Source organism: Arvicola amphibius, chromosome 4 (genome assembly GCF_903992535.2).
Source record: "Arvicola amphibius chromosome 4, mArvAmp1.2, whole genome shotgun sequence".
NCBI lineage: Eukaryota > Metazoa > Chordata > Mammalia > Rodentia > Cricetidae > Arvicola > Arvicola amphibius.
The window spans coordinates 112,504,972-112,531,397 of NC_052050.1; the positions used below are offsets into that span (position 1 = coordinate 112,504,972).

The 26,426-nt window shown below is 37.1% G+C and overlaps 1 protein-coding gene across 1 annotated transcript in view; it reads left to right on the forward strand.

Moving 5' to 3' along the window:
• The window catches only part of Tll1 (tolloid like 1), a 174,534-nt gene that overhangs the window by 137,008 nt on the left and 11,100 nt on the right, over positions 1-26,426 (forward strand). The window contains 6 exon segments of the mRNA XM_038327756.1: positions 6,869-7,064; positions 8,546-8,671; positions 11,560-11,720; positions 15,518-15,698; positions 22,216-22,341; positions 25,110-25,237. Coding sequence (XP_038183684.1) covers positions 6,869-7,064; positions 8,546-8,671; positions 11,560-11,720; positions 15,518-15,698; positions 22,216-22,341; positions 25,110-25,237 — 918 coding nt within the window.

The following is a 26,426-nucleotide window of genomic DNA, read 5'->3' on the forward strand; positions in this document are numbered from 1 at the left end:
AGAAGAGGAAGAAGAAGAGGAAGAAGAAGAGGAGAGAGGAGAGGAGGAGGAGGAAGAGGAGAGGGGAGGAGGAAGGCAAGAAGAGAGGAAGAAGAAAGGAAGAAGAGGGCAGAGGGGATCGGACGAGGAGGCGAGGAGGAGGGGCTGGAGAGGCGGAGAGGAGCTATTGATGGCGCTTCTTCCTCTACTAAGATATCCTCCTCCTCCTCCTCCTCCTCCTCCTCCAATATTCTCCTAGTCTTAGGGATTGCATTCCCAAAGTATCAGTCAGAGTTGGTCACCCATAGCCATTTGTTCTCTGCATTTTGACCAGTTGTAGATTTCTGTCATGGTCTGTGCGGCAAAAAGAAACTTAATGAGGGCTAAGAGTTACACTTACCTATGTGTATTAAGATGAATATTTAGAATATAGTTAGAAACTCTATTGGTTTAAGAAAAAAGACAATAGTCAGTTCTCCACTCAAGACCATGACCTTTCCAGTCACAGGTAGTTGGCTAGCTTTATAGTTTCAGGCCAGCTACCCCTCTTATTGAGTGGACCTTAAATACAATAAGAAGACTTTTGGTTACCCTGAGATAAATGTGACGCTCTTGTACCATTGAAAATATTTTGCTGACCTGATTATTATTGATTTTACAGATAAATAGGACTAGTGATGATTCTTCTCTCTTGGTGGCTTGCATAGTACATTCTGATACTATGAAAGACAGTCCTCTCAGAGTAGCCTTTCAAGTCAGCCTCAGTTCAATTCCTTCAAGTCCTGAGTGTGCGTGGTCTTTAGCAATATGGTCCAACCTTCAGGTTCAAAAAGGCAACCAAAGATAATGGCAATAGATCATATTGTTTGGGGAGACTCTTATATTTCTTTGAAACACAACTTGAGTGAGGTTCCTATGGATTTATGGGATGACCATTTTTACAATATTAAGTCTACCAATCCATGAGCACGGGAAGTCCTTCCATTTCTAATGCCTTTCTCAACCTCTTTCTTCAGAGATTGGAATTTTTTTAATTATAGAAACTTTCTCAGTTAGATTAATTTCTGCATATTTTATTCTTTTGAGGATAATGCGAATAAGAATATGTATATTAACTCTTTCTTAGTGTGCATGTTATTGTATAGATAGAAGACTAAAGAGAATTATAAGTTGACTTTGTATCCCGCTACTTAGATGAAACTTTTGATCATTTCTAGTAATATTCTGGTGTAATATTTGGGATCTTTATGTATAATATCATATCATCTATAAATTGGCATAATTTAACTATTTATTTGTCTACTTGTATCCCTTTAATTTCCTTCTTATCCCCTTTTGCTCTAGCAAGGGCCTCCAGCACTTACAGGAAGCATTTTAACATACACCAAAAAACTCATAACGTTATAAGAGAATACTTTTTTAAAAACTCCATTCCACTAAGCTAGAAAACCTAAAATGGATGCATTTCTAGATTCATGCAAACCCCAACAGTTAAAAACAAAGTAGAAGTCAACTACTTCTAAACAAGCCCATAACCAACAAGGAGATTGAAACAGAAAAAAACAAAAACAAAAACAAAAAACTTAATAAGAAATGTCTGGGTCCAGATGGATTCACAACAGAATTCTACCTGATTTGTAAAGAACTATAATTATTACTTCCTAAATTATTAAAAAAAAAAACAGAGGCACAAGGAACACTTTTAAACTTTTTCTGTGATAATTTAACATTACTCTTAAAACCATATAAAGACTCAACAAAACAGAAAGCTATAGGCCAATATCTCTGATGAATAAAGATCCAAAGATTCTCAGTAAAATACATGACACGATATTAAACAAAAGTTACCCACCATAAACAGGTCATTTGGCCTTATCTCAGTGATGCAGGGATGGTTCTATATACCTAAATTACTAAATGCACTAAATCAAATAAATGGATTCAAAGACATAAAAATTACACTATCATTTCAATATATGTAGAAACCATACTTCACAATATTCAATGTTCATGATAAAAGACGGAGGAAATTAGACCTGAGGGAATGTACCTCATCATAATAAAGACAGCAGTCACAAACCCACACTCAATATCATTCTAAACAGAGAAAAGCTTAAGACAATCCCACTAAAATAAGAAACCAGAAAGTATTGTTCACCATCTCCTCTACTTTCCAATAAATATTATGCCTTTTATATTAAAAATGTGTAATTACGGAAAATGAGCTTATTGGTTCTTAGTTGTGTTGTTTTTTCTAGTGAAACAGTTTTAAATTCATTTAGTCCAGCTTTTACTTCCTTTCAAAAGTGCTTCTAGTTTTGTATTTTTCTTATCTGTGTAATATTTTTCTTTCAGATAAAGGGCTATTGAGATAAATTTATCCCACATTTGATTGACATCTGCTGTAAAGCACACATTAATTGGCCACTATTTGTCCTTTGGAGTTAGTGTGTGCCATAGCTTAACTGTTCACTTTGTCACTTTTATTATGTAAGTACAGAAAAAAACTGGACATGTTACTTTATTAATGAATTTCATATAGCTTTCTCCTGGAATGGATACCAGTCAGAGGGTCTCCCTAGTCATACCATTTGGAAAGTGCTGTGTTCTTTAAGCTTGTACTCTCATAGCTTGAGACCCCTCCCATGCTGATATTAGGGTTATGGTAATTAATAGTGATTAGGTGGAGTCTCACGAATGGGCTCAGGGCCCTTGTGAAGGAGGGGTAGACAAAAGACACAGTGAGTACTCATCCTCTACAGAGAGCATCACCACAGTGGATGAGTCTACCGGTGCATAGCCTTCTTAAATATTGTATCCTGAATGGACCAATACTGGAAATTTTCTCTTCTGCTACTGAATATATTGCCTCTTAACACCAACACAGTAAAGTAAGTTTGTATGCGATGTGGGATTCATTTGTACCACTTAAACTCCTTTCATTGGCAGCATTATCAGTAAAAGATCTGTTAGTACTGTTTTATTTGAGAACTTTTGGCATGAAGCACTATAGCAGAAAAAAAATCGGGAGACTGGAAATGTTTACAGGAACAGCTTCAAAGAAATGCCAACAAAACAGAAAGAAGTAAAATAAACTCTGAGCTTAGTTTTGTTTAGATTGAGATCCCCACATGCATTAATTCAAGTGGGATTAAGTTTGAGGTACTTGTCAGCATGGCGACACACCCCCGTTGGCTGATACTGCCCTTATGTAAGCTAGAGATGCTTAACAACCTCAACCGTCCTTGAAATATGCTTCAGCATTCTTGACTATACATGTGAGTTTTTGCCTTGCTGTTGTGTCTGTCAGCAAGCAATCATTTTGTGTCTTTAAATATTTTTTATTAGCTTACAGTAAACAGATATGCCTCGAGAATGTACTAAGAATCCAGGATAGAAGGTGTTAATTGGCTTATGTTTTACTGCTGGCTACTTACTGTTTTGGGGTGTTCCACTAGAATATAAATTGGTTAATTATTAGTCATAGTTGTCTTTACCACTTTTTTTCTCAAAAGCAAAAATGTTTTTAATGTTTATCCAAGTGTATACCATTATGTTACATTATCTATAATGCTTCATTTTGATTGCAATACTAACATTTGATTGCATGATTTTAATTGAACTAATACTTTAGACCTTAATTTGCTTACGACATTTATAAGATTATTTACTATAACAAATATATATATAACATTTACCTCATAGTCATTTTTAGATGCATCATTTAGTCCTGAAAATATACAGACAGAATTAAACAGACTAAAATTGTTACATTTGGGAATATATATGTGTGTGTGTGTGTGTGTGTATGTGTGTGTACATATACATATTTGCATACATTAACAGAGAAAAGGTGGCTGTTAATTTGAAGGAGAGCTAGGAAGTGCATATGAGAGGATTTGGAGAAAAGAAAGGGTAGAAACAAATCTTGTAATTAAATTATAATTTCAAAAATAAAAAATAAGAAAAAGGAATTCTTCATAGTGTTTTGATGACAGTATCTAGACCCCTTTTTATCTTGCCACTTGTAAATGTGTAGCCACTAGATGACTACTGACATTTCCTTTTACCTCTAGTCCCTTATAACACCCATTTTCCCAGTGTCTATGAACTGAATAGTCTAGTGTCTCATGTAAGCAGAATAGTTCAGAATTACTTTTAGCTTATTCCATTTTCCTAAGTTCTTCAAGTTTCATATATGAAGTAGTATATATTACAATTAATTTTCCTTTTAAGGGCAAATAACATTTCCTTGTTTTTACATATTAGATTTTTATCTATTCATATATAAATTGATAGATGTTGTTTATACATTTTGGCTAAATCAATCATTTATTTCTGATCATGGATATGCAAACATTATTGTGTGTGTGTGTGTGTGTACATATATATCCACATGCATTCATACGTGTGTGTTTGTATGTGTGTGTGTTAAGATGTATACAGTATATTAAGGCATTGTGTGGCTGGATGGGTTTTAAATCAGGGTCTGATCCTTTCTCTGAGTCCTCCTATAAGCAGTCATCCAAAGACTACTAAGAAGTGGTGGATCTGATGTCTTCTGTACAAGTTATTTTATCTTAGCTCTCACTAAGTAGAAACCATTCACATTTTCCTGGGTTCCCCAGTAAGCAGCCTTTGAAGGTACGAGTTTTCAAAGTCATGAAACGAAGCACGGAGCCTCTTTGTAACTCTGAACCTGTTATCCTCTTGTGTGTTCAGATCCCCTTCAAGGCCAGTTAAATATCAGCTTTTGAAAAACATGTACAAAGTTCACTTTTACTGATGGAGGAGAGTTATCTGTCTATGTTTCTTTCATTGGTTAATTAATAAAGAAAACTGCCTTGGCCCTTTAAGAGACAGAAAATTAGGTAGGTGGAGTAGACAGAACAGAATTGTGGGAACAAGGAAGTAGAGTGGGGGAGACGCTTCAGGCAGTCGCCATAGTGAGTCTCCATGCTTCTCCTCTCCGAGATGGACACAGGTTAAGATCTCTCCTGGTAAGCCACACCTCGTGGTGCTACACAGATTACTAAATATGGGTTAAAGGAAGATGTGAGAATTAACCAATAAGAGGCTACAGATAATGGGCCAGGCAGTGTTTTAAAAGAATACAGTTTCCGTGTAATTATTTCGGGTGTAAAGTTAGCTGGCGGCCTGGTGGCAGGACGCAGCCCCGCCGCTTCACACTACATTTTACTTTCAACATTGTCTCTATGGATATTAGGTCTGTTTACATTGTAATGAACTTGCCAGATTCATGGAGAGTTTATGCTCTGGTTACCTTCAAGTTTACAATCAATGAACAATGCTATTATCAAAACATAGTCACTTCATGTCAATTGTGCGTGACATTGCATCTAGTAGTGCCTAGCTCTTGAATTGTCTATGCTTATGCTTTAACTCTAGAAGAAACTGCCTTTTAAATTTTTTCTTTTATATGTCATTAGCTTTCATATTTTTTTTCATGGAACTTATGGTTATTAGTTTAACATCCATAGGTTTGATTTAGATATTTATTCTTTTAAATTTATATGTATGTAGTGAGCCTGTGAGTATACATATACCGCATAATTGCAGAAGCCTAAAGAGGTTAGAAGGGGGATTTGGGTACCCTGGAACTGAAGTTACAGGCTGTTGTGACCTGCTGTGTCGGTGCTAAGCAAGGGTTCTTTGTAAGATCAGCAAGTGTTTTTAACCACTGAATCACCTCTCCATCTTATTAATTCAGTTTTTAACTTTAGCCATATATATACCCTCCCCAAATATCAATCAGTAAAAAAAAAAATCTAATATAGGTAGAAAATCTTGAACGTATAATGTAAGTAGAATAACATGCATTTCTGTTTGTGCTTGATGTTGTAATCCCAAGTCGATGTATAGTTGTAATTAGCGTCGGTGGAGGAGATTCATTGTACAGGATTTACACTCAGGTTTACCCTGGAAAAGTATGTAAACCCCAGCATTCCATTCACTGATAAAGTCTCTTAGATTGGTGTTGGGAAGGGATAAAACATTTCTGAACACTATGGATTTATATACACGAGGAACACTCCATTTGCTAAGCCGCTCAACTGCAAACATTTACGATGTGTGAATGCAATTTACATTCTAGATTATTAGTCAGAGCCAGATACCTGTTATTTAGTATATAAATAATGTCAAATCTGTAAGTAGGTACTAATGAAAATATCATAAAACTATTGACTTCATGCATTTTTCTCAGGAGATATACTTTTGTACATGTAAGCATTTAAACTTTCAATTGTAACTAAGTAAACAGCAAATTTGTTATGAATCAAAAAATAAATAAATGATTGTTTTGTATCCAGGAAAAGAACATAATGAGAGTTATCAACAGGATAAAGCCAATTATTATTTCTTAAGCACAGAAAGAAATGTTTTTAAAGTTTGATAGTGCCTTTTTGTTTTCATGTTGGTTAGTACTATGATTTTGAGAACAGTAGTCAACCTAATATTAAAATTCATTTTATTTGACCTTGCTAAATTTTAATCTACATGACTTTTAATATGAAGCAATGAGGATGTTGAGTTTGATGCCAGAGAAAAATACATAAGTAGTTCCAAGATAACCTGGGCTATGAAATGCAACTCTATCAACCATCAATCAATCAACCTATCTATATCTCAATGCATTTCCCTCTGTTACCTCTGTCCTATGTTGATGCCCTATCCCACGGATTTAAAATAGTTGAGTTCCTTTGTGTGAAGTGTAACTGTTGAGTCTTCGTATTCATGTGTCTTCCTTTGTGTCTTCATATTACCAAGTCAGTGCTGTGCCACAAGAACTCATATTACCTTCCCACTGCACTTCTCTTACTAATATCTATTAATGGGCAGGTTATTTTTACAATTTCCCCCATTGCAGATTGAAAGACATGACAGCTGTGCCTATGACCACCTAGAAGTTCGAGATGGAACCAGTGAAAACAGTCCCTTGATAGGACGGTTCTGTGGTTACGACAAACCTGAAGACATAAGATCTACTTCCAACACTCTGTGGATGAAGTTTGTATCCGATGGGACTGTGAACAAGGCAGGCTTTGCTGCTAACTTTTTTAAAGGTGATTTGCACCCTCTTACAAATTCGTGTTTTGTTGATGTTATTAAGGGTATATGGGGTATTAAGCTTTGAGTCTGGGCAAAACTGGGTAGGAGTTCCTTGGATGTTGAAGTATGTTCTTATTCTAAAGCTAGGGAGTATTTACTAGAATAAAATGAAAGCATTTTAGTGCAAAAAGCTAACATCAAATTTACAAATAGGAAATGTATAAGCATGTTACCAAGTATATTATTTGAAGTGTATCATGTGAATGAAAATTTTTAGTAGAAAGAATGAACAATTTTTATCTGCATGGGCTTTCACAAGATAAATTGGTTAATAATTTACATATGCTGAAATTCACCAATAGGAAACATCCAAGTGTTTCCATTACTTAGATAGCACAGTTCACTGTCAACAAGAGTTGCGCAGAAAGTCACCATGTCAATTGGAAGGCAGTGAAAGTTGTTACTTCAATATATAAATTCATTAAAACATAGAGAAACATTCTTAAATTTTTCTGGCTTTGTCATATGCCAGTTGTAGAAACATATTATTTCTTGTGATTATGCATTTAGTTGTCAAAGCACTTAATATTTTGCTGGTATGTGTTGCCACAAGTTGGTTGTATTTGCATAATTAACATTAGTTTATTTATGAAGGATGAAATTATAAAATACCTTGTCGTTTTCTCTGTGCTCATTTAAAAATAATGTATATTATATCTGAGTCTGAGACAAATTGGACTCGAGTTTATTATATACCAATATTTGTTTATTTTAAATAATTAATGTATATTATACACATTATATTTTATGCGACAAAAGTGCATACATTTATATGAATATTTATTTTTAGCCTAAGTATCTGTATAAAAACATCAAAGCATTAAAAGATCTAGTCATCTACTAAGTTTCATTAGTTTTTTAATGTATAATCATTACAATCTACTTCTTATTGATATTTTTAAAGGTATTTGTGTAGTATATGATTTTGTGCTCGTGGATGCAGTATTTGTGTGTGGTGTGTGTGTGCTGATAATTAAACCTGGGGTTTCTCATATGTAAATCGTATATTCTCCCACTCAGCTGTGTGTCTCCAGCTTCTAAGAGCATGTTTTGAGATATATTTAACAAATTATACTGTGAAATCAGTAAGCGATGCTGCACTTTTTCAACTTAATTCCAAAGCATCTCCAGGATTTAGTAATCTCCATTTACCCTTAAATTCAGAAAAACACACACTGTGTATGAGATAAGGTGACTTCCAGTTGTCCCTGAAGCAGATGAATTTCTCGTCTCTCTCTTGTTCTCTGGTTTTGGTTGCCACACTATGTGTTCCTACAGGTCGCACAACAAAGGCTTAGTCATTAGAACCCCTTCGTTGAGGAATGAGTGGTCTGTTTTATTCAGAGCCCTTAGGCACCACATTTGAAGAGGTTTTGCATTCTCACGAACAGAGATTAGAGACTCTAATTGCTCTGCATCTCTCTTCACTTTATAGAAGAAGATGAGTGTACCAAACCTGACCGAGGAGGTTGTGAGCAGAGGTGCCTCAACACACTGGGCAGCTACCAGTGTGCCTGTGAGCCTGGCTATGAACTGGGGCCAGACAGAAGAAGCTGTGAAGGTGGGGCCTATCTCTCTCTCTCTCTCTCTCTCTCTCTCTCTCTCTCTCTCTCTCTCTCTCTCTCTCTCTCTGTCTGTGTGTGTGTGTGTCTATCTCCCTCTTTTCCTGCCTGCCTGTCCGTCTGTCTCTGTCTCCATCTCTCTCCTTCTCTGTCTGTATGCATCTGTCTCTGTCTCTCTGTCTCTCTCTCTCTCTGTGCCGTCATTTTCTCCTACAGTGAGCACAGCAGACATGACACCTCACGTGGTCTCTTGTTACTAGCATCTATCTTTTCCACCTCTGGCTATGGGACCTGCATGTGTTTCCAGCTCCACTATCACCAACATTTAGCTCTGCATGCATTCTTCTACCCAATCCTTAATCATCCCTTCAGTTGTCTCTCCAGCTCTCCCTGTGTCTGTACACACTTCACTCCCTTCCATTCTTTGTATGGGAATGTAACCTTCCATATTGCTTTAGACACACATTTCAATATCTGTTAATTTTTTATTATTTTCTTAGCAGACTGTATGCATAAAACACACTTGTTCACTTGGCCTTCTTCACATATTCACCTACTGACACAGACATAAGCACTTAGCACAAGGTTAAATAAATATTTTTGTGAGTTAAAGTTTATTGTACAATGGCATTTTAGTCAAGGTCATCTACATTTCTGCATTGAAATCTTACATGAGAGCTTATGTATAATGTCTTGTTACCAGGGCCTATAGGTAGCTTCTTTCTTAATTATTTGAAGATGCTTCATTTTAATTCCTCTTCCTTCGTTGCATTTTTTAAAATTTATTTTATTTCATGTGTGTGTGTGTGTGTGTGTGTGTATTTTGCCTCCATGTATATAAGTGTGCCACATGCACACCTGGTGCTCTCAGATGGATGAGGATATTGAATCCCGTGGAATTGTAGTTACAGATGATCGTGAGCCACCATCTGGGTGCTGGGAACTCAACCTAGGTCTCCTGCAAGAGCAAGAGTTCTCTTAAGCACTGAGTCATCTCTCCAGCCCATTCCTCCATATCACACAGGCTTCACCCATCAGTGTAAGGGCAGAGCACACTGGCTGATCCTCTCTCCAGTCAATTTCTCCTTCACGAACCCCACTGATCCATCTTCACAGATATTTACAATTTATAGTCACATAATTTAGAGTTTCACCACCAACATGTAAGTCTCCCGAAAGTGAGCCTTTTGTATACATCATATATATATATATATATATATATATATATATATATATACACACATATATATGCTGTGATTATATATAAGTGCAAAAGGTGGTAAAGCTATTTGCTTCACATTGTAGCTGTGGCCACTGTTGGCTTACTTTTGAAAAATGACACTACTTCCTTATTTCCTAACAGTTTGAATTCATGCTTGGCTTTCAAGTCTACACTGTACATATTTAACTACCAGCCTCCTCTTTATACCACTAGATACAGAAATTAAAATGGCATAGTTGGGAAGAATGTGAAGTATTTTAAAGGGGCCCATTGTGTACCGATTCTGAAAGCAATTGACTCTAAGTAATTTTATTGCTGCCTGCAGCTCACACAAAGTCTTGTACGTCATAGGCAGGTGCTGGACACAGATCTGTGCCCCAAAATGAACATCACTATTCCTTATGTACAACCCCTAGAAATAAATCTTTTTCTTTATAGTTATTTATTAAATATCCAGTAAAAAAGTGAACTAGTCACTTTGAATATTTAGTAATATGGTAGCAAATACACACATACCTATGTTTACACAAGTATGTGTAAACAAAATCGTCATCTCAGGCAACTATTGGACATCCCAGAAATAAGTTATGAGCTATATGTAGTGTGTTCTTGTTTTATTCAACTTGCCTTGTGATAATCTAACTTTGGTTATTTTAATAGGATCTTAGAAAGGAAGTATAAACAGTGTCTATTCTAAAAAGATCATTAAATATCCAAGAATATAATTTGTTAAATGAAAAGCTTTGTAATAATATGTTCTATCTGTTATCTTATGTTTCTTGCTGGTATAGGGAATGGTCTTATTTACCTTGGGGGAAAGTATGGGAATTTTAAAATATGTGTTTGGTAATATCTTATCAGAATATTTTATGCTGTCTCTTTATTGTCTATCATCTATCTCTATAAATTTATCATCATCATCTCTCTCATATCTTATCTATCTATTCCTATATATAGCAATCATCTCTCTATCTACATATCAATATCTATCTATCATCTGTTATCATCAACTATTTAAAATATTTGTATATATCTACATATGTATGTATGCATGTGTGTGCATCTATTAAAGATCTCTCAATCAGCTATTTCTATCTACTTAGCCATCATCAGCCAGTTATCTATCATCTATCTATGTATGTTTTCCCTAGTTCCCATAATTATATTAATTTCATAGAAGTAATTTTATTTTAACTTTTCAGTCATCAAGATACTGTAAGGTATTTTTTTTCTTTTTTCTTTTTTTGGTTTTTCAAGACAGGGTTTCTCTGCAGCTTTTTTAGAGCCTGTCCTGGACCTAGCTCTTGTAGACCAGGCTGGCCTCGAACTCACAGAGATCCGCCTGCCTCTGCCTCCCGAGTGCTGGGATTAAAGGCGTGTGCCACCACCGCCCGGCTTGTAAGGTATTTTGCATGCATTTAAAAATAAGAAAACTTGGACCTGGTTTCATATGAGTCACTGAAATTTGAAGCGATTTACAATGTACTTCTTCATTCCCAAGCTGATTATTAGCAGCTTATGTATGAGATTTGATGATAAAATTTTTTGCTAAACCTAAAGGCTGAGCGTGCAGTTTCTCGAGTTGACAGAAGCTGAATTACATTTAATGCTGACATGGTGGCAGTTGAAGGGGTGGCACTGATACTATTTCCTTTTCCCTTCTAGCTGCTTGCGGAGGACTTCTTACAAAGCTCAATGGCACCATAACCACCCCGGGCTGGCCCAAAGAATACCCGCCAAACAAAAACTGTGTGTGGCAAGTGATCGCTCCAAGTCAGTACAGAATCTCTGTGAAGTTTGAGTTTTTTGAACTGGAAGGCAATGAAGTAAGTGAGCAAGGTCTGCAACATCTTTTTCATGTTTAGAACCCCAAGGCAGTCTGACAAGTTAAATGGCGTTACTATTCCTTTTCAAAATACACCTTACCGAATTAAAGCATCAATGTTTTGACATATGACCGCACTGAAACTCTTGAAATCACTGATCTGGAAATGTCTGTAGGCTATCCACAACCACACCAAATTCAGGTAAAATTTAAGGCGTAGGAATGATAGCCAGAAAACGTCAGCTGAATTTTTGGTTTCACTGGATGATTTTTATAGGCAAGGTCATAAGTACCTGCTTCCTTTGATGTCTCATTTTTCTGTTAAGACCTTCTTTTGGTGAATTCTTCTAACTTTTATTTATGCATTTATATTTAATTGTAGGTGACTTGAATTGACTAAGTATAATGAAAAAATTAGCTAATGGAAATTATCTTACCTTTTCTATATACCTCATGAAACTTGCAAACACAGGATGAGAAATGTAATATGTGAATGCCTCTAGGCATTGTTATTGGATTTTTTTATAGGTTTCATACACAACTTTTCTGGTATACTTGTTTTTGACTTTTGTTCCCTTTTCTGTCTAATCCTGTTTTGCTTTTGAAATATTCTTTTATTACTTTTATTTTATTTTCATTTTATTGTTTTATTTTAATTATTTTACTTTACTTTACATACTGACTTGAAATATTCTTTTCTCCAGTAATTCAACTTGTAATGGTTAAGATAACGTTTTTGCTTGATTTCAAGTTTTAATTAAGGTGTATTGCAGTTTTTTACTCTCTGTTGCATTAATAGCAACAAAGTTATCATTATCAAGCACAACTGAGGGTGCCATTAATGCAGGCAGTATACAACCAACCATCCCTAGAAAGCACCTGGGAAACACTGGGTACCAGGACTAAGTGAGAAGTGTCCCTTAGACAAGCATCACCAGGTATAAGGCAATTGTGCTCCATGAAAAATTCCATCTGTGGCTTTTGTTTTGTTTTGTTTTGGTTGATTTTTTTCCGATCTCTCATTTGGATGGCATAGATGGCTAGGGTGGTACCTACTACCTTCCAAATAACCCTACACAAACAATGTTCTTTCAAAGGAGATTCACAGTATAATAAACTTTGAACTTTCGAGATGTTTAGGTAGTTAAAACCCAGCTCATTTCAATAGCTGTTTCTTTGAGCTTCTTGGTTCTCTGGATTTTTTTCATAATAGATAGAAAGGGCTTTTGTAAAAATAAATAATTATAGACATTATTTATCAGCTGAGCTGTGGGAAAATCATCTTATTCTTTTTAAGATTTATAAACTGACACATAAATCGATATATAACAAAATTGTCACTTTAAACAAATGTTTCATTGTCTTAGAACCTAAAATAGAGTCAACCAGTTCATTAAACAGTTAAATGCTCATCAGAACTTTTATCTTTTTAAAATTGTTAAGATAACTTTATGCATTAAAAATAAATTCTTCAGAGGCTTTGAATTAAACATAAAGAGTGACCTATGGGAGGAAAAGGTAGGCAGGACTGTTAAATCTGAAAAGTTAATCAGCTGGGAAGAAGAGAGAGCTGATTCATTAAAGTCCCTGTCATGCTAATGTGAGTATCTGGGTTCCACACCCAGCATTTGCACAAAAAAGCAGGGCATGGCGGCACATGCAACAGTCCCAGCATTGGGAACCCCAAGACAGAAAGACTCACAATTTGCTGGACATTCAGTCTAGACTAGACCTCCAGGTGCCATATAACATATCATAGAAAAGAAGTAGGAAGTTCATGAGAAATGATAAGTTGACATCTGACCTACACATGTGCATATACACCTACAGCTACACACATATGAAGATCACACACACACAGACACACACACACACACACACACACACACACCAGTAAATTTGTCTAGATTATTTTCTAATATTGTATTTACAAAAAAATAATAGGATGGGCATCAATTAAACCTCTTAACATATTTAATAAGCAGGGAACATGATTCTCCTTAACAATGATCTCAAATCAGGGTGACTATTAAAATGAAGACTATAATTTTATAATACATTTAGAAAAACTTTTTCTATGATCCACACTTTCCAGGAATGAGATTTTCTCCCAATATGTGACTTGATGTTGACGGAATGTTGAATTAGCTCTACTATCATAGTTATTGCTGTAGCTATCATTGCGGCAGGAGAGACATTTTGAATTGACTCGTGGTGTGAGAAGAAAGGGAGCTTCTATGAAGGAGAAAGGGGCAGAGGTGGTTTTATACAAATGCCCCTTTGTGTTCTCGATGCCTTGTTCTCATTGTAATAGCCACTATTCACAGAACATCTGGCTGTGAACTTGTTAACATAGGCCAGAATTCTTAAACTGGCCTTACTGTGTGGGAAGCCATCTCAGCATTCTATGTATTTCCATAGCTTGATAACTTAACTGTTTACAGTAACAGACCCAAGCAAAACTTTGTCTTATAAAATCTTAGAATTAGTCAAAATTCATTAATCTATTCTCTGAACTGATGTTCCAGAAGAAAGCCAATAGTAAAAGCCTTCAGCATCTGAAACATTCTTTTAGAATGGAGTTCTCCCTCAACAAATGTCACACTCTAACGAAGTATGCAAAAAAATTACTTCATTCTTCCCAGTAGCAGTTTGTTTACTTAGCACCTAATTAATATCACAAAAAAACATCCCCAGTGATTTGAGTTGACATATTTCAAAGTACAGATCATGCCCCAGGGTTCAATCGTATGTATTGTTAAACCTTGCTAATTATACTTTTATGTAATAAAGTTGCTCATGCAAGATGCATTCTGTAGCATACGCTTTGTTAGAGCTTGGGAAAAGTGTGCTGTGGAAACATCTGTTAGTGGCCATAAAATCGCTTAAGAATACTTGGCATGCAGTTGGGTCCTTACATTTTCGTGATGCTAGGTAAATAAATCAGATGATCTTACTTCATTTTGTTACAAATCCACGGCTTATTCCACTGAAGAGATTTAGCATTTGTTTACAATCCACTAGTAGTCCTACCGAATAATTTATAGTACCTAACCCTGAAGGAACTGAAGAAACAGGAGCCCTCTAACAAGCATTGAAGACAGGATTCCAGTACTACCCACCAATTGTCTCCCTAGTCCTTGGAGTTGTAATCGGGACTGTTGGGTCCAGAGTGCCATGCTTACGTTATGCAGCACTGGTTTAAACCCAACTCTGGGCTGTTAGCCAACTACAACCATATGTGATACGTTTACCTTTGTACATGTTTTGTAAAAAAAATTCTAAACACAGGTTTTGTTCAGAGGATGACTTCTATTGACAGTGGTCATTCTGGGAAAAAATGTAGCATGGAATTTTATATTTTTGTCATAGGTGTTAGATGAGAGACGGCAAATGCTGCCACAATTCATCCTGAAATTTAAAATAAAAATAAAATGAAGGTAACAATCGTAGCTTATCTTCTTCCCATAGATACCATCTTTGAACAACTGATCATTTTAATTCTCCTCATATTTTGATATTTTTGTAAAAGATACATGATATGAATCATAGAAATAAACTGATGTAAGCATGAGCCACTCCAGAAGGGTCTCCACTGTAAATTTCTTGAATTTTTGTACCTTCTGCTAATAGTTTGCTCCTTTTGGATTTGTTTTTTTTTTTTTAAATTCTTTATGTGTTAATCCCCGTAGGACTACCATGGGGATACTGGATGAAAGTCATGACAGGTTTCTTTAACATAAGCATCAACTATCTGGTCCTCTCTAATTGGTGGTCATGACAACCATGTTTGTCCAGGTTTGCAAGTATGATTACGTGGAGATCTGGAGTGGCCTTTCCTCTGAGTCTAAACTGCATGGCAAATTCTGTGGAGCTGACGTACCTGAAGTGATCACTTCCCATTTCAACAACATGAGGATTGAATTCAAATCGGACAATACTGTATCCAAGAAGGGCTTTAAAGCACACTTTTTCTCAGGTATGCGTGTGCACACACTGTATGCACGTGAGTTTCTGTCTTGCAGTGTGCACCGATTTAACTGCTCTGTCTTCTCTGCTTTCTCTAATGGGGAGGTTTGTGGAATGCCTGAGCTAAGGTTAACAGCTTGATTAGTACAGATGTTAGAATATTCATAGTATAGACCCAGATGAAATGCTGTCTCTAAACAGTAGCTCTTATATAAGTTTAAATATTGTAGCAAATTCTGGCACAAGGACTCCAGCATTTTTACATACTGACTGCTCCATATGTGTGCATGGTGATAATGACACCAGACTCCCCCAAACTGGCAGATTTTCCAAATAATATTTATTGCCTCAAAAACTATGATTTCATTTCAGCACTAAATTTTTCCCCATTTTATATTTTTTAATATATTAGGCTCAGACCAATGTCCAGTTTTGTTTGGTTTATACATAAATCATTACAGTAAGTATGGAAAATAAATTTATATTACATGTAATTTTATATAGCTTTAAATAGAAATATAATAATGTCCTTTAAAATATGTTATATATAGATACAAAAATACATAATATTTAATGCTTTGTGAAAAAAGTTTGTGTAAAAGTTTATTTTTCACATTAGAGCCTAAAATATAAAAATAATTCCTAATTTTTACAAATATATAGCGTGTGTATGTTTGTGTATGTGTGTGTGTGTCTGTGTGTGTGTAAATACTATTTTCTCAGTTTCAAACCTACTTTTTATAAAACTGCTCTTCTGGCCTTCAAAAATAGGTTACAATAAACCTTAGCACAGAAATCTCTTCTGCCCGTGTAGCTAGCAACCGATTTAACACAACTGAATCCCAATTATGTTTTAATATTAGGTAAATTGAATTGAGTTTATTTATACTCTATTTATGCCACCTTTTCTGTTTAGAATTAATGAAATTTACAATGTCCAGGGTTTGCTTGCAGTTTTCAGTGTAATTGAAGTTAATGGTTCATAGGACCCATTGAGTTCCAAGTTAGTGAACTCAAAACACAGGGGATTGAGGCTGCCTTGTTCTCCTTCCCTCCTTTCTCTCAGATTTAATTACCTTTTGAAAATGCTTTTCAATAATTCATTTAAGATTTCTATTATTCAAAATATAATTTTAATATCCTAGTCTAATAGAAGGAGGACAATTTCAGACCTGTCTGTTTTGTAAATGTATATATTGAAGTTTTTAAGCGATCTGGTGGTAAGGTAGAGATAACCCTGTTATCTTAGTTCTGTCTAAATATTTATTTTAAAAGTTGAACTTATGAAATGGGTGAATTCTGTAAACCATCCAAGATATCTAGAATCTTTTACATTACTTCAGATGTTCACTTTATCTAAAAATTGTTTAAAAGATTCATTAAACAAATCCTAACTCCAATGTATCTTTAACTCTATAGATTCTTAGTAAATTTTAATTTGCCTTGTGACTATTGACCAGGCAAGGCCGTAGGCACTGGAGAGACATATTGTTAGAACAATGGCATTGACGTGTAAAGCGCCTTTGCTTCACTCTTCTAACATGGATGTAAGAAGGATCGGCACATACAATTTGATGAAGTGGCCACATCCCTTGGTAGCATCCATAACTAGGAATTCACCATCAAACATATTCTTTGATACAACCATGTTTAGGAAGCAACTCTGATATTAGTATTAATGTCACTCTTCTGGTGAAAAATAACATATATAAATTATATGACTTTTGTTAATTTTGAAAAAGTTTAGACAAGAATATTATGTCAAGTGGTATTGCTAAATATATTGAATAATTAAGATCAAAAGGCAACAAAAGTCTCAACTCTGCTATTGTGTTCATTTGTGAATGGAGACATCTGAGGAGCTAAATGCTGTGCTCCATGTCACAGTGCATCCACTCCTTAGTCTTCATCTGCCATGCATTTGCTTGACCATAAGAGACAGTCACGACCTTGCAATTGGCATTGGTAATGTGTTACACTAAGCATCCTTAGGACATAAAGAAAATAGGGCACTTTTTGTTTCTTTAACAGATTGCCACTTGGTAAAGTCCACAATAATTGTTAGAAAGAATAAAATCCCAGTGTTCTCTTTTGGATTCATTGAAAGGTCTTAGAAATCTGCCAGGTTTGGGTTTAAAATATTTTGGATTTTGATGCATGATTAGATTAACTGTGCACCTCAATTCCTGTGTCTTTCTGTTAGCTGAGTGATACATTTCCTCCAGGAAGGAAAGTAAAGTTGTATTTGACGTAAGTTGCTATCATAAAGTGCAAGTAAGAGATGGCAGCAGATGGAGATTTGGGAGGCTACATGGCTGACTATCAGAATTCTAAACTGTGTATTTGTATAGCTGTGTATTTCCATTGAAGACAGCTAGATTTCTCATAGTGTTTTAAGCATAATAGTTTATAAAATAGATGGGCTCACTGTGAGCTTTGTCAGTTTGGTTGTTCACCTTCCTGGACTTAGGGGGAGTTGGGAGGACCTTGGACTTAACATAGTGAAGGGAACCCTGATGGCTCTTTGGCCTGGAGAGGGAGGGAGTGGAGGTATGGGTGGAAGGGAGGGGAGGGAAGGGGGAGGAGGAGGGGAGGAGATGGAAATTTTTAATAAAAAAAAACTTATCCTTATACACACAGATAAGTATAGGTCTCAAAAAATAGTAGTAATAGTTTGTTAAGTGGTTCAGTATAACGAAGTTTATAAAAAATAAATATGAAAACCATAGACAAACATACTGTACTTTCTAGTAAATTAAAAGTTTTTTTTTATTATTTGAAAATTCATTACTTAGGGATTTGCTAAAGCATAGGCATGGAAGTATTTTCACAAATACTATAGAAAGAAAAAATGGTCATGGTAATCAAATCACTGAACATGTTCTGTCTCAGAACTCTGAGTCTTGGAACAGTTTTATGAAGTATCGCATAACTAGACAGGACGAATTCAGAGCAGCTTTATGGAGTAATTGTATGACAGTAGAAAGTATAAATACGGGACAGCAAATGTACCTGGCAGAGTCCTTTATGTCCTAAGTATCCTAAGGTTACTTAGTGAGGTTATCATCTAAAATGTTATAGATTATAGACTATTGTCGGGACCTGGGTAGAAACCTACTCATCATATGTGCCTGTAGCTAAGCCAACGTGCATGCATGTAAGACAACTGCCATTCATAAGTGCCCAGATGACTGTGTTGTGGTAAAAATGTGGTGATTCTGATGTTGTGCAATTCCCCCTATGGAACGTTTCTCTGAATTAAATACAAAGAAACTGTCAAGACGACAAACTCTTGCATCGCATACTTTTCTGTTACTCCAAACATTTCTAGATCTGTGAAGCATTACGTCATGGACTGTCCTCTTTGAAAGTGAAAGAATTTTACTACTTATATAGATTTTAATTAGCTGAACAGTAGTATAAGATGAAAATATAATTGGATTAATTTTGAATTATATCATTACAAGCTACCCAATATACATGCTACTCTAATATACATATTGATAGTTGTTTTTATAGAGGTTTAGTTTAAAATTTTTATTCTTAAAACTCAGTTGTTACTGATAGAGAAATCCTAATCAAGACTATAATATATATAGCCACTTTAAATGCTTTACAATAATAATTACTAGAAAACTTAATATTTATCAGTAAAAATAAATTTTATTAGTTATTCTATCTTATTCAGAAAGAAAAACTGTTTAAAAGTTTAGTTCTCTTGCAAAAAGTGATCCATCAGGAATAAGATAAACAAGTGCAGTCAAGTTCTAGTGTATGCAATGGAGTAGTGTGTGCATACTATGATTTCTGATGTATCTGATAAAGTAGTCTACAGATATTCTAGCTCTTTCCACTTTTAAATGTGTATTTTATATTGAAGGAGAAGAATAAAAGATATGTTTGATGAAGGAAATTTACCAGAGAATTTAACATGCATTGTGTCTGCTACTGCTATATTAAAGAAATTAACACATTTTCATGTATCGATTTTAGGCAATTATAAGAAATTAGTCAGAAAAAAATTAAGTTAATGGATTTTCTGTCTGACAAATCTATGCCTGTCTAGAAAAGTCATTGTTTCTCGTTGTAGGGTAATTCCATTCAAACTCCTTTTATGGGCGTGTTTTTATAGCAAGCTTCTGCAGTAGCATTTTCTGTGTTTTCAAGGGTCTTTATTGTCCGTTATCTCTCCTCATCCTCTCCCCTCTCCTCTGCCTTCCTATCTCACACCTCACTTAACCCTTCTTGCTCCACTATTCCTCATTTCCCCCTTTAAACCACCTGCTTCTAACTCAGCTTCCTTGGCTAATTGCATCCTCCATGGTCCTTCTCTCCTTTCCCAATTTCTATGGGACAGCTAAGTCTTATAACCCACTCCATCCAGATGAAGGAGCAGAAACGTCAGAGTCAGAAGCAGTGGAGAACTGTTTCTGCACACAACAGGGCAGTTGTACATCTAAGCTCACAACAGCCTTGACAGCATGCACAAGACTTATATAAACTCGTCAGCCAAAATCCCAGCGTAGAGAAGGGAGGTGGTCCCAAAGTTCCACCCACTGTGGGAGCTGTTGGCAACTGATGGCTGTTAGAGAGTCAGTTTTTCCTCAAAGATGTGGCCTTTGGTAGGCTGCCCCTACTCCAGTGGATGGCACTGCACTCAAGCACATACTGGCAGGATTAAGTGAATTAAGTGGGCAGTAAAAAAAAAAAAAAAGAGAGAAAGTATAGGAAGTTGGAAATGAAAGCTAGTGATGGGATATAGGAGAAATGAGAGGGGAGGCAACAAAGTGGATCTGACCCAAATATTATTTGCATGTATGAATATTAAGTGAAGTGTTTTAAAAGTGCTCTCAGATTACTAATGAAAATGTTTTCCCCCAGCCACTTCCTCAGGAAAAGTACTGATCAGATTGAATCTTGTATGTACAGCCATAAGCTCACCAGCTCTTGCTGGAAATAGCAGCCGTGAGTTTAGACTTTGGATTCTGCCGGACTGAGACTGAACTGCATTGTGCCTTTCTTATTCTCACGTGTGGAAGGAACATCTGGGCAATGTGCCTCGGGCACCGCCTTCCAGTTTGATTGAAATTGCTATGCTGGGCTTGGAATGACAGCTCGGTGGCACCCTGTGGTAGCTGTGGCTCTCACGGTGCTGGCTGCCCTCTAATTCCCTTTAGTGACTGTGCTGACTATTTATAAAGTGTCTATTCCTTTCTACTCTAACCTCTGTTTCCTTCTCACACACCAAAAGCCCCTTTAGGGGATTACTTATTAATAAGTGGATCTACCAGACCACTCTGTTTAAAATACATAAATTTAATCCCATATTTAGAATGGACTAAGAATGCCTTTTTTTGTCTTTGAATGTTATGAAATACCCAAACTAATTAACTGTAAGTATATTAATGAAAAGATTAAAAAAACACCATAGTTATTAAATGATTTTTTTAGGAGTGACTCTATACCTGTCTTGGAAGCTTGTTCAGCTTCTGTCATGGCTGCATTATTGCCCTTTTATACGTCTTGTCTTTGTTCAGACTGCTCACAGTTCCACACCTTTTATAATTTTTTTTTAAAAAAAAATGCTGCAAGATCCCCGGCGGCAGTAGGCAGCAGAAATGCTGTAGGTTCCAAATGGTGGTAGCGGGCCATGTGGTGACAGACGGCGGGCCCTGGGAGCAGCCAGTCCCAGGGAGAGACGGCTGCTGGTCACAGAGCAGTGGCCCGAGCGGTGGTGGTGGGCCATGTGGCCGCAGGCAGCAGGCTCTGGGAGCAGCCAGTCCCAGGCAGATACTGCTGCTGGTCCCAGAGCAGTAGCTGGTCCCAGGCAGGGAGACACATGGGGGGCGGGCAGGAGACAGAGACATGGATAGACATGACATGCAGAGTGAGGTTGAATATTTATTCAAGGGGTTATGAAGAGGGAAGGGAGAAGGAGAGAGAGAGAGAGAGAGGGGGGGGGGAGAAGAGGAGAGAAGAGAGAGAGACACAGGAGGAAGCAGAAAAGTGGGTAGAGAGGCAGAAGCGAAGCTGCCTCTCTGATAGGAAGATGGAAAAGAGAGCAAGCTCAGGCAGAAGCTGAAGATTAGCCTGCCTCAGTGGATGGGGGAGGGAGTGGGCATGGCTTGTCTCTTTAAGAGACCAGGGATCAAAACCATAACAAAACCTGTCTCTGAAAAACTGGTAATGGATGCTAAAGATTATCTGGAAAAGGTCCATCTTTCTCCCACCAGAAATTTCTGCTCCAGCATAGAAGATTGGCAAATGCTCCAACACAACACTCTCGACACACAGTCCATGCCCTATACCAGTACTTTCAGAAGCCCAGCTCATAGCCCAAGTCCTCAAGCTAAACAACAAATAAGTTAAACGAAGGCACCATGAGTTTGAATTTGTCTTATGTCAGAAACCATGAGATGTGCAGTTCATTTTGTCTTCTGTCAGAGTCCACCACAACTAGCTGAATCTGTTTTGATCTGCTTTCATTTAAAAACTGCTCCCTAACCTGGGTTTTATTTCTCTGTTAGATAAGGATGAGTGCTCCAAGGATAACGGTGGTTGTCAGCACGAGTGTGTTAACACGATGGGAAGCTACATGTGTCAGTGCCGGAATGGATTTGTACTGCACGAGAACAAGCATGATTGCAAGGAAGGTACAGGAAGAAGTAATCTCTTGACAACATCTCACCTCTCACGTGTGTTGAGCAAAGCCTGGCTTCCATGTGCTTAATCACATGCTGCTGCTGCTGCTGACTATCCAAAGCTTAAAAGCCTAGCCATCTGTGTTGTGTGTAGATATTCATGGGATGCTATTGGACACCTCATTAGATGACACAAAAGTTTTGTTCTTCACACAAGGATGTCATTTGACTTAACTTGTATAACAGAGAAGTTGCTATAGTGTCATCCGCTAGACAGCATTTCTCCACATGGTTCTGTGTCTTTGTAGAGAGGCTCCATTACATGGTCCACATATAAACCTCTCCAAAATGGTACATTTAGTGTGGTATTCCTCCCTGAGTATGTCATACATTCGCTACATGAGCGATGCTCCTTTAAGTATCAGAGCTATTAAACACAGATGGTAGATTCTGTGCCATTTGGAGTCATAGGCAAGAGGTTAGGGGGAAAGCATACTAATATGACAATAACTTACTAGACTATCTTTGTCCCTAAGATTTTGATAAGTGAATTTTAAAAGTAGGAACTAAAAGCAGTTATGTAGTTCTTCTTTCTTCTTAGGGACTCTGCTGTGGATTGCCTACTTAGATTGGAGTCAACTTTCTCTTAAAAAGAAAATTATTAAGACAATTTGTATAACTGTCATCATTAGTATGTGTAGGTTGGAAAAACCTGCTTATCATGACAGCCTTGTGAGAAGGTGTCTGTATACATTTTAGAGTCATCCATAATGTCCATATGGACCTTCCTTTCAGACAGAATCTCATATCCAGGATTTTTCTTCTTTTTTCTTAAGATAATGACATTGTACAGAATTAGAGGCAAGCAAGAATTTTTGCTCTCTGCATTACGCACAGGATGTTTATAACTTGGTGGGGTATGCTACTAAATCAAAGACTGGGACAAAAGGTCCAATGATTTTGCAGACATGTAAAGTAATTCATAGGAAAACAGCTTTTACACATTATGTTTATAATTCATGCTCAGATGTGTTCCTGACAGTAGCTTTCTGGAACTGATTTTAGAGAAAACTCCCTATTAGACAGAATGATTTCCAGATATTCCCTAGCTTATTGTATCGCCAGGAAGGAGGCTGAATTTCCCTCTACTTGTGTTATATGGTATGCACATTGCACTGCTTAGCAGGGAGAATCCAACTTTACCATGGGAGGGTATAGATCCTGCAGATGACCAAGGCCCAAACATAAGCAATAGAAGTGAGTACTCAGTCCAGAATTTTATCTTTTTGCAGAGATAGGCCTTGGGCATGCTAGTTATATTCTCTACCATTGAGGTTTGCTGAGATAGGCCTTGGGCATGGTAGGTGTGTACTCTACCACTGAGATTTGCAGAGATAGCCTTGGGAATGCTAGGTGTGTTCTCTAACATTGAGGTTTACAGAGATAGGCCTTGGGCATGCTAGGTATGTACTCTACCACTAAGGTTTGAAAGCTACATTTACAGCTTTATAACACTTGTTCTTCTCTTCTTAAAAAATGATTTTAAAATATTTTTTTAAAATTTCATTTTATATTCCAACCACAATTCTCCCTCCCTCCTCTCCTCCAGTCCCTTCTGCTCTCCTCCCCAGCCCACCCCCATATACTCCTCCCAAAGGGTAAGGAATCCCATGGGGGTTGATGGAGGATCAAACCCCTCCACACTGCATTCATTAAGGCTGAAATTGGCTTCCCAACATAGAAAATGACCTCCGACAAGCTAGCTAATGCACCAGAGGATAAATCCTAGATTCCCATCTCTCTCTCTCTCTCTCTCTCTCTCTCTCTCTCTCTCTCTCTCTCTCTCTCTCCCCCGCTCTCTCCCTCCCTCGCTCTCCCTCCCTCCCTCCCTTCCTCCCTCCCTCCCTCCCTCCCCCCCTCCCTCTCTCTCTCCCTCCCTCCCTCCCTCCTTCCTTCCTTCCCTCTCTCTTGTATTCCCCTATTGAAAATCAAAATTTTCCTGTGAGAATATAGAACGTTCTGGGAGGTCTTTTAGGAAAGGAGGAAACTGTCATGACAGCGACAGGAATTATCTTAGTTTAGTTTGGGGGATAAAGTCCAGGGCAGTGTTGCAGTGACACAGGCGTATTATCTATGTAAGAAAGAATCTCCCCAGTATCAAATGATCTGATCTAAAGTGACAACAGTTGTGAGAAACATAATGTTATACCATGGTGATTTGCTGGGAGTTCCCTTCAGGGTTAGCAGCAATTTGCTTATTTTTTTACCTAGTGCTTCATCCCACCAAATGATGGTAGCGTAGGCATTCAATTATATATTTAAGTATAGGAGAGAGAAGATATAAATGCATGAGTCACAGAACGGTTTAGTAATGCTAATTATCTATAAGTGATGTTGTGTAATGATGCAGCCCATTGGCTTTTCTTTGTGGTGAAATATTTAGTTCAGACCCAGTGTAGACATGGTTGATTTGCAACCTATGTTACCGAAGCCTGAAATGTCTGATCCAATCGTTTAGAATACAAGCTCGTTTTCCTCAAGGCCTTTGTGGGATTTATGGCAAACATTTAATTCCAGAGATTCAGACTGCAAACACGGCCTGATTATGTTCTGCGACAGATTTTCCAAAGCAGACGAAAATGGTAGCAATGATTGGTGTGATGTTTGCTAGCATGCAGGGAAGTCATTCAGCAAGGCAGGGGGAGCAAATAGGTTGCTTGTTTTCTGACCTAACCTGCCCTGGATTCCAACACCAACTGATACTGCTGTTATTGGCACAGCTGAGTGTGAACAGAAGATCCACAGCCCGAGCGGACTCATTACAAGTCCCAACTGGCCAGACAAGTACCCGAGCCGGAAAGAGTGCACCTGGGAGATCAGTGCCATTCCTGGCCACCGCATCAAATTAGTAAGTGACCCCTTCCTTTTATCCCTTTCTTTAACTGACTGTCCATGTCTTTCCTGTCTAGCCCACAGAGAAAGAGGAAGAATGTTTTATTTAACTGAATTCAGTCAATTCTTCATGCTCTCCTTTCTACTTACACAAAATAAATGCTTGATTTTTCAGATCAAGGTGAAAGCCATGTTCTCTGAAGGCCTCTTTAAAAGGTGTTATTAAAGTTGCCATGAACTTTAAGATCTGCATCCTAATGTTACTGATAATTATATGTACAAATGGGAGAATAAATGAAGGAATAAAAGCAATAGAAATTCATCTGAAAAACAATGGACTAGTCTTTCACCTAAAACAGCGTAGTGTCGTCTTCTGAGTGTATAGATTCTATTTGCTGCATTGAATAAACACACTTTTAAAAATAAAATCAAGCCTGGAAGTCGTGGCGCATGCCTTTAATGCCAGTACTCAGGCGGCAGAGGCAGGCGAACTCTGAGTTTGAGGCCAGCCTGGTGTACAAGAGGTAGTTCCAGGACAGGATCCAAAGCTACAGACAAACCCTGTCTCGAAAAAAAAAAAGATGTTTTGCATTGTCATTTGTGGGTTATTAATTTACACAATCTATGACTCAGCATGAAAATTTGTAGATCTTTATATTATAATTGTGCCAACTATTACTTTGTATGACTAATTCAAATAATAACTATAAGTTACTCTTCTTGCCCATTTTCTTTGAGTCTTGCGTGGTCATCAAATGATAGTATTGTTTAATAGAGCATAGATTCCATGTATTATAAACTCCCAGAAACCAAAGAAATGAAGAATATGGCAGTGTAATTACTTTCCTACACAATCATATATAGAGGTAGCTCACAAGGCTTAGATCTCCTGATCTAGGAGAAGGTACGTTAAAGAGCAGAAATACTTGGGAAAGATATTACTGATATAAAATATTTCACAGGACCAATCCATCCTGTAGGCAGACTCTTCCAGTTAGTTTTTCCTATTTTATCTATAAAGTGACATTATGGGAACATGGCGCTACAATGACATCAGAAATGGTGACAAAAGAGTCATCGTCCTGTCATGGAGTTCTTTCCACGTGCCAGGTTTGTGACAAACCTTCCAGAACCATCACTCCCCAGTCCCTCTGTGGAAGGGTGTTAGGTGCTTGAGATGCTAGTGTGACATGCACTTCCTGTTC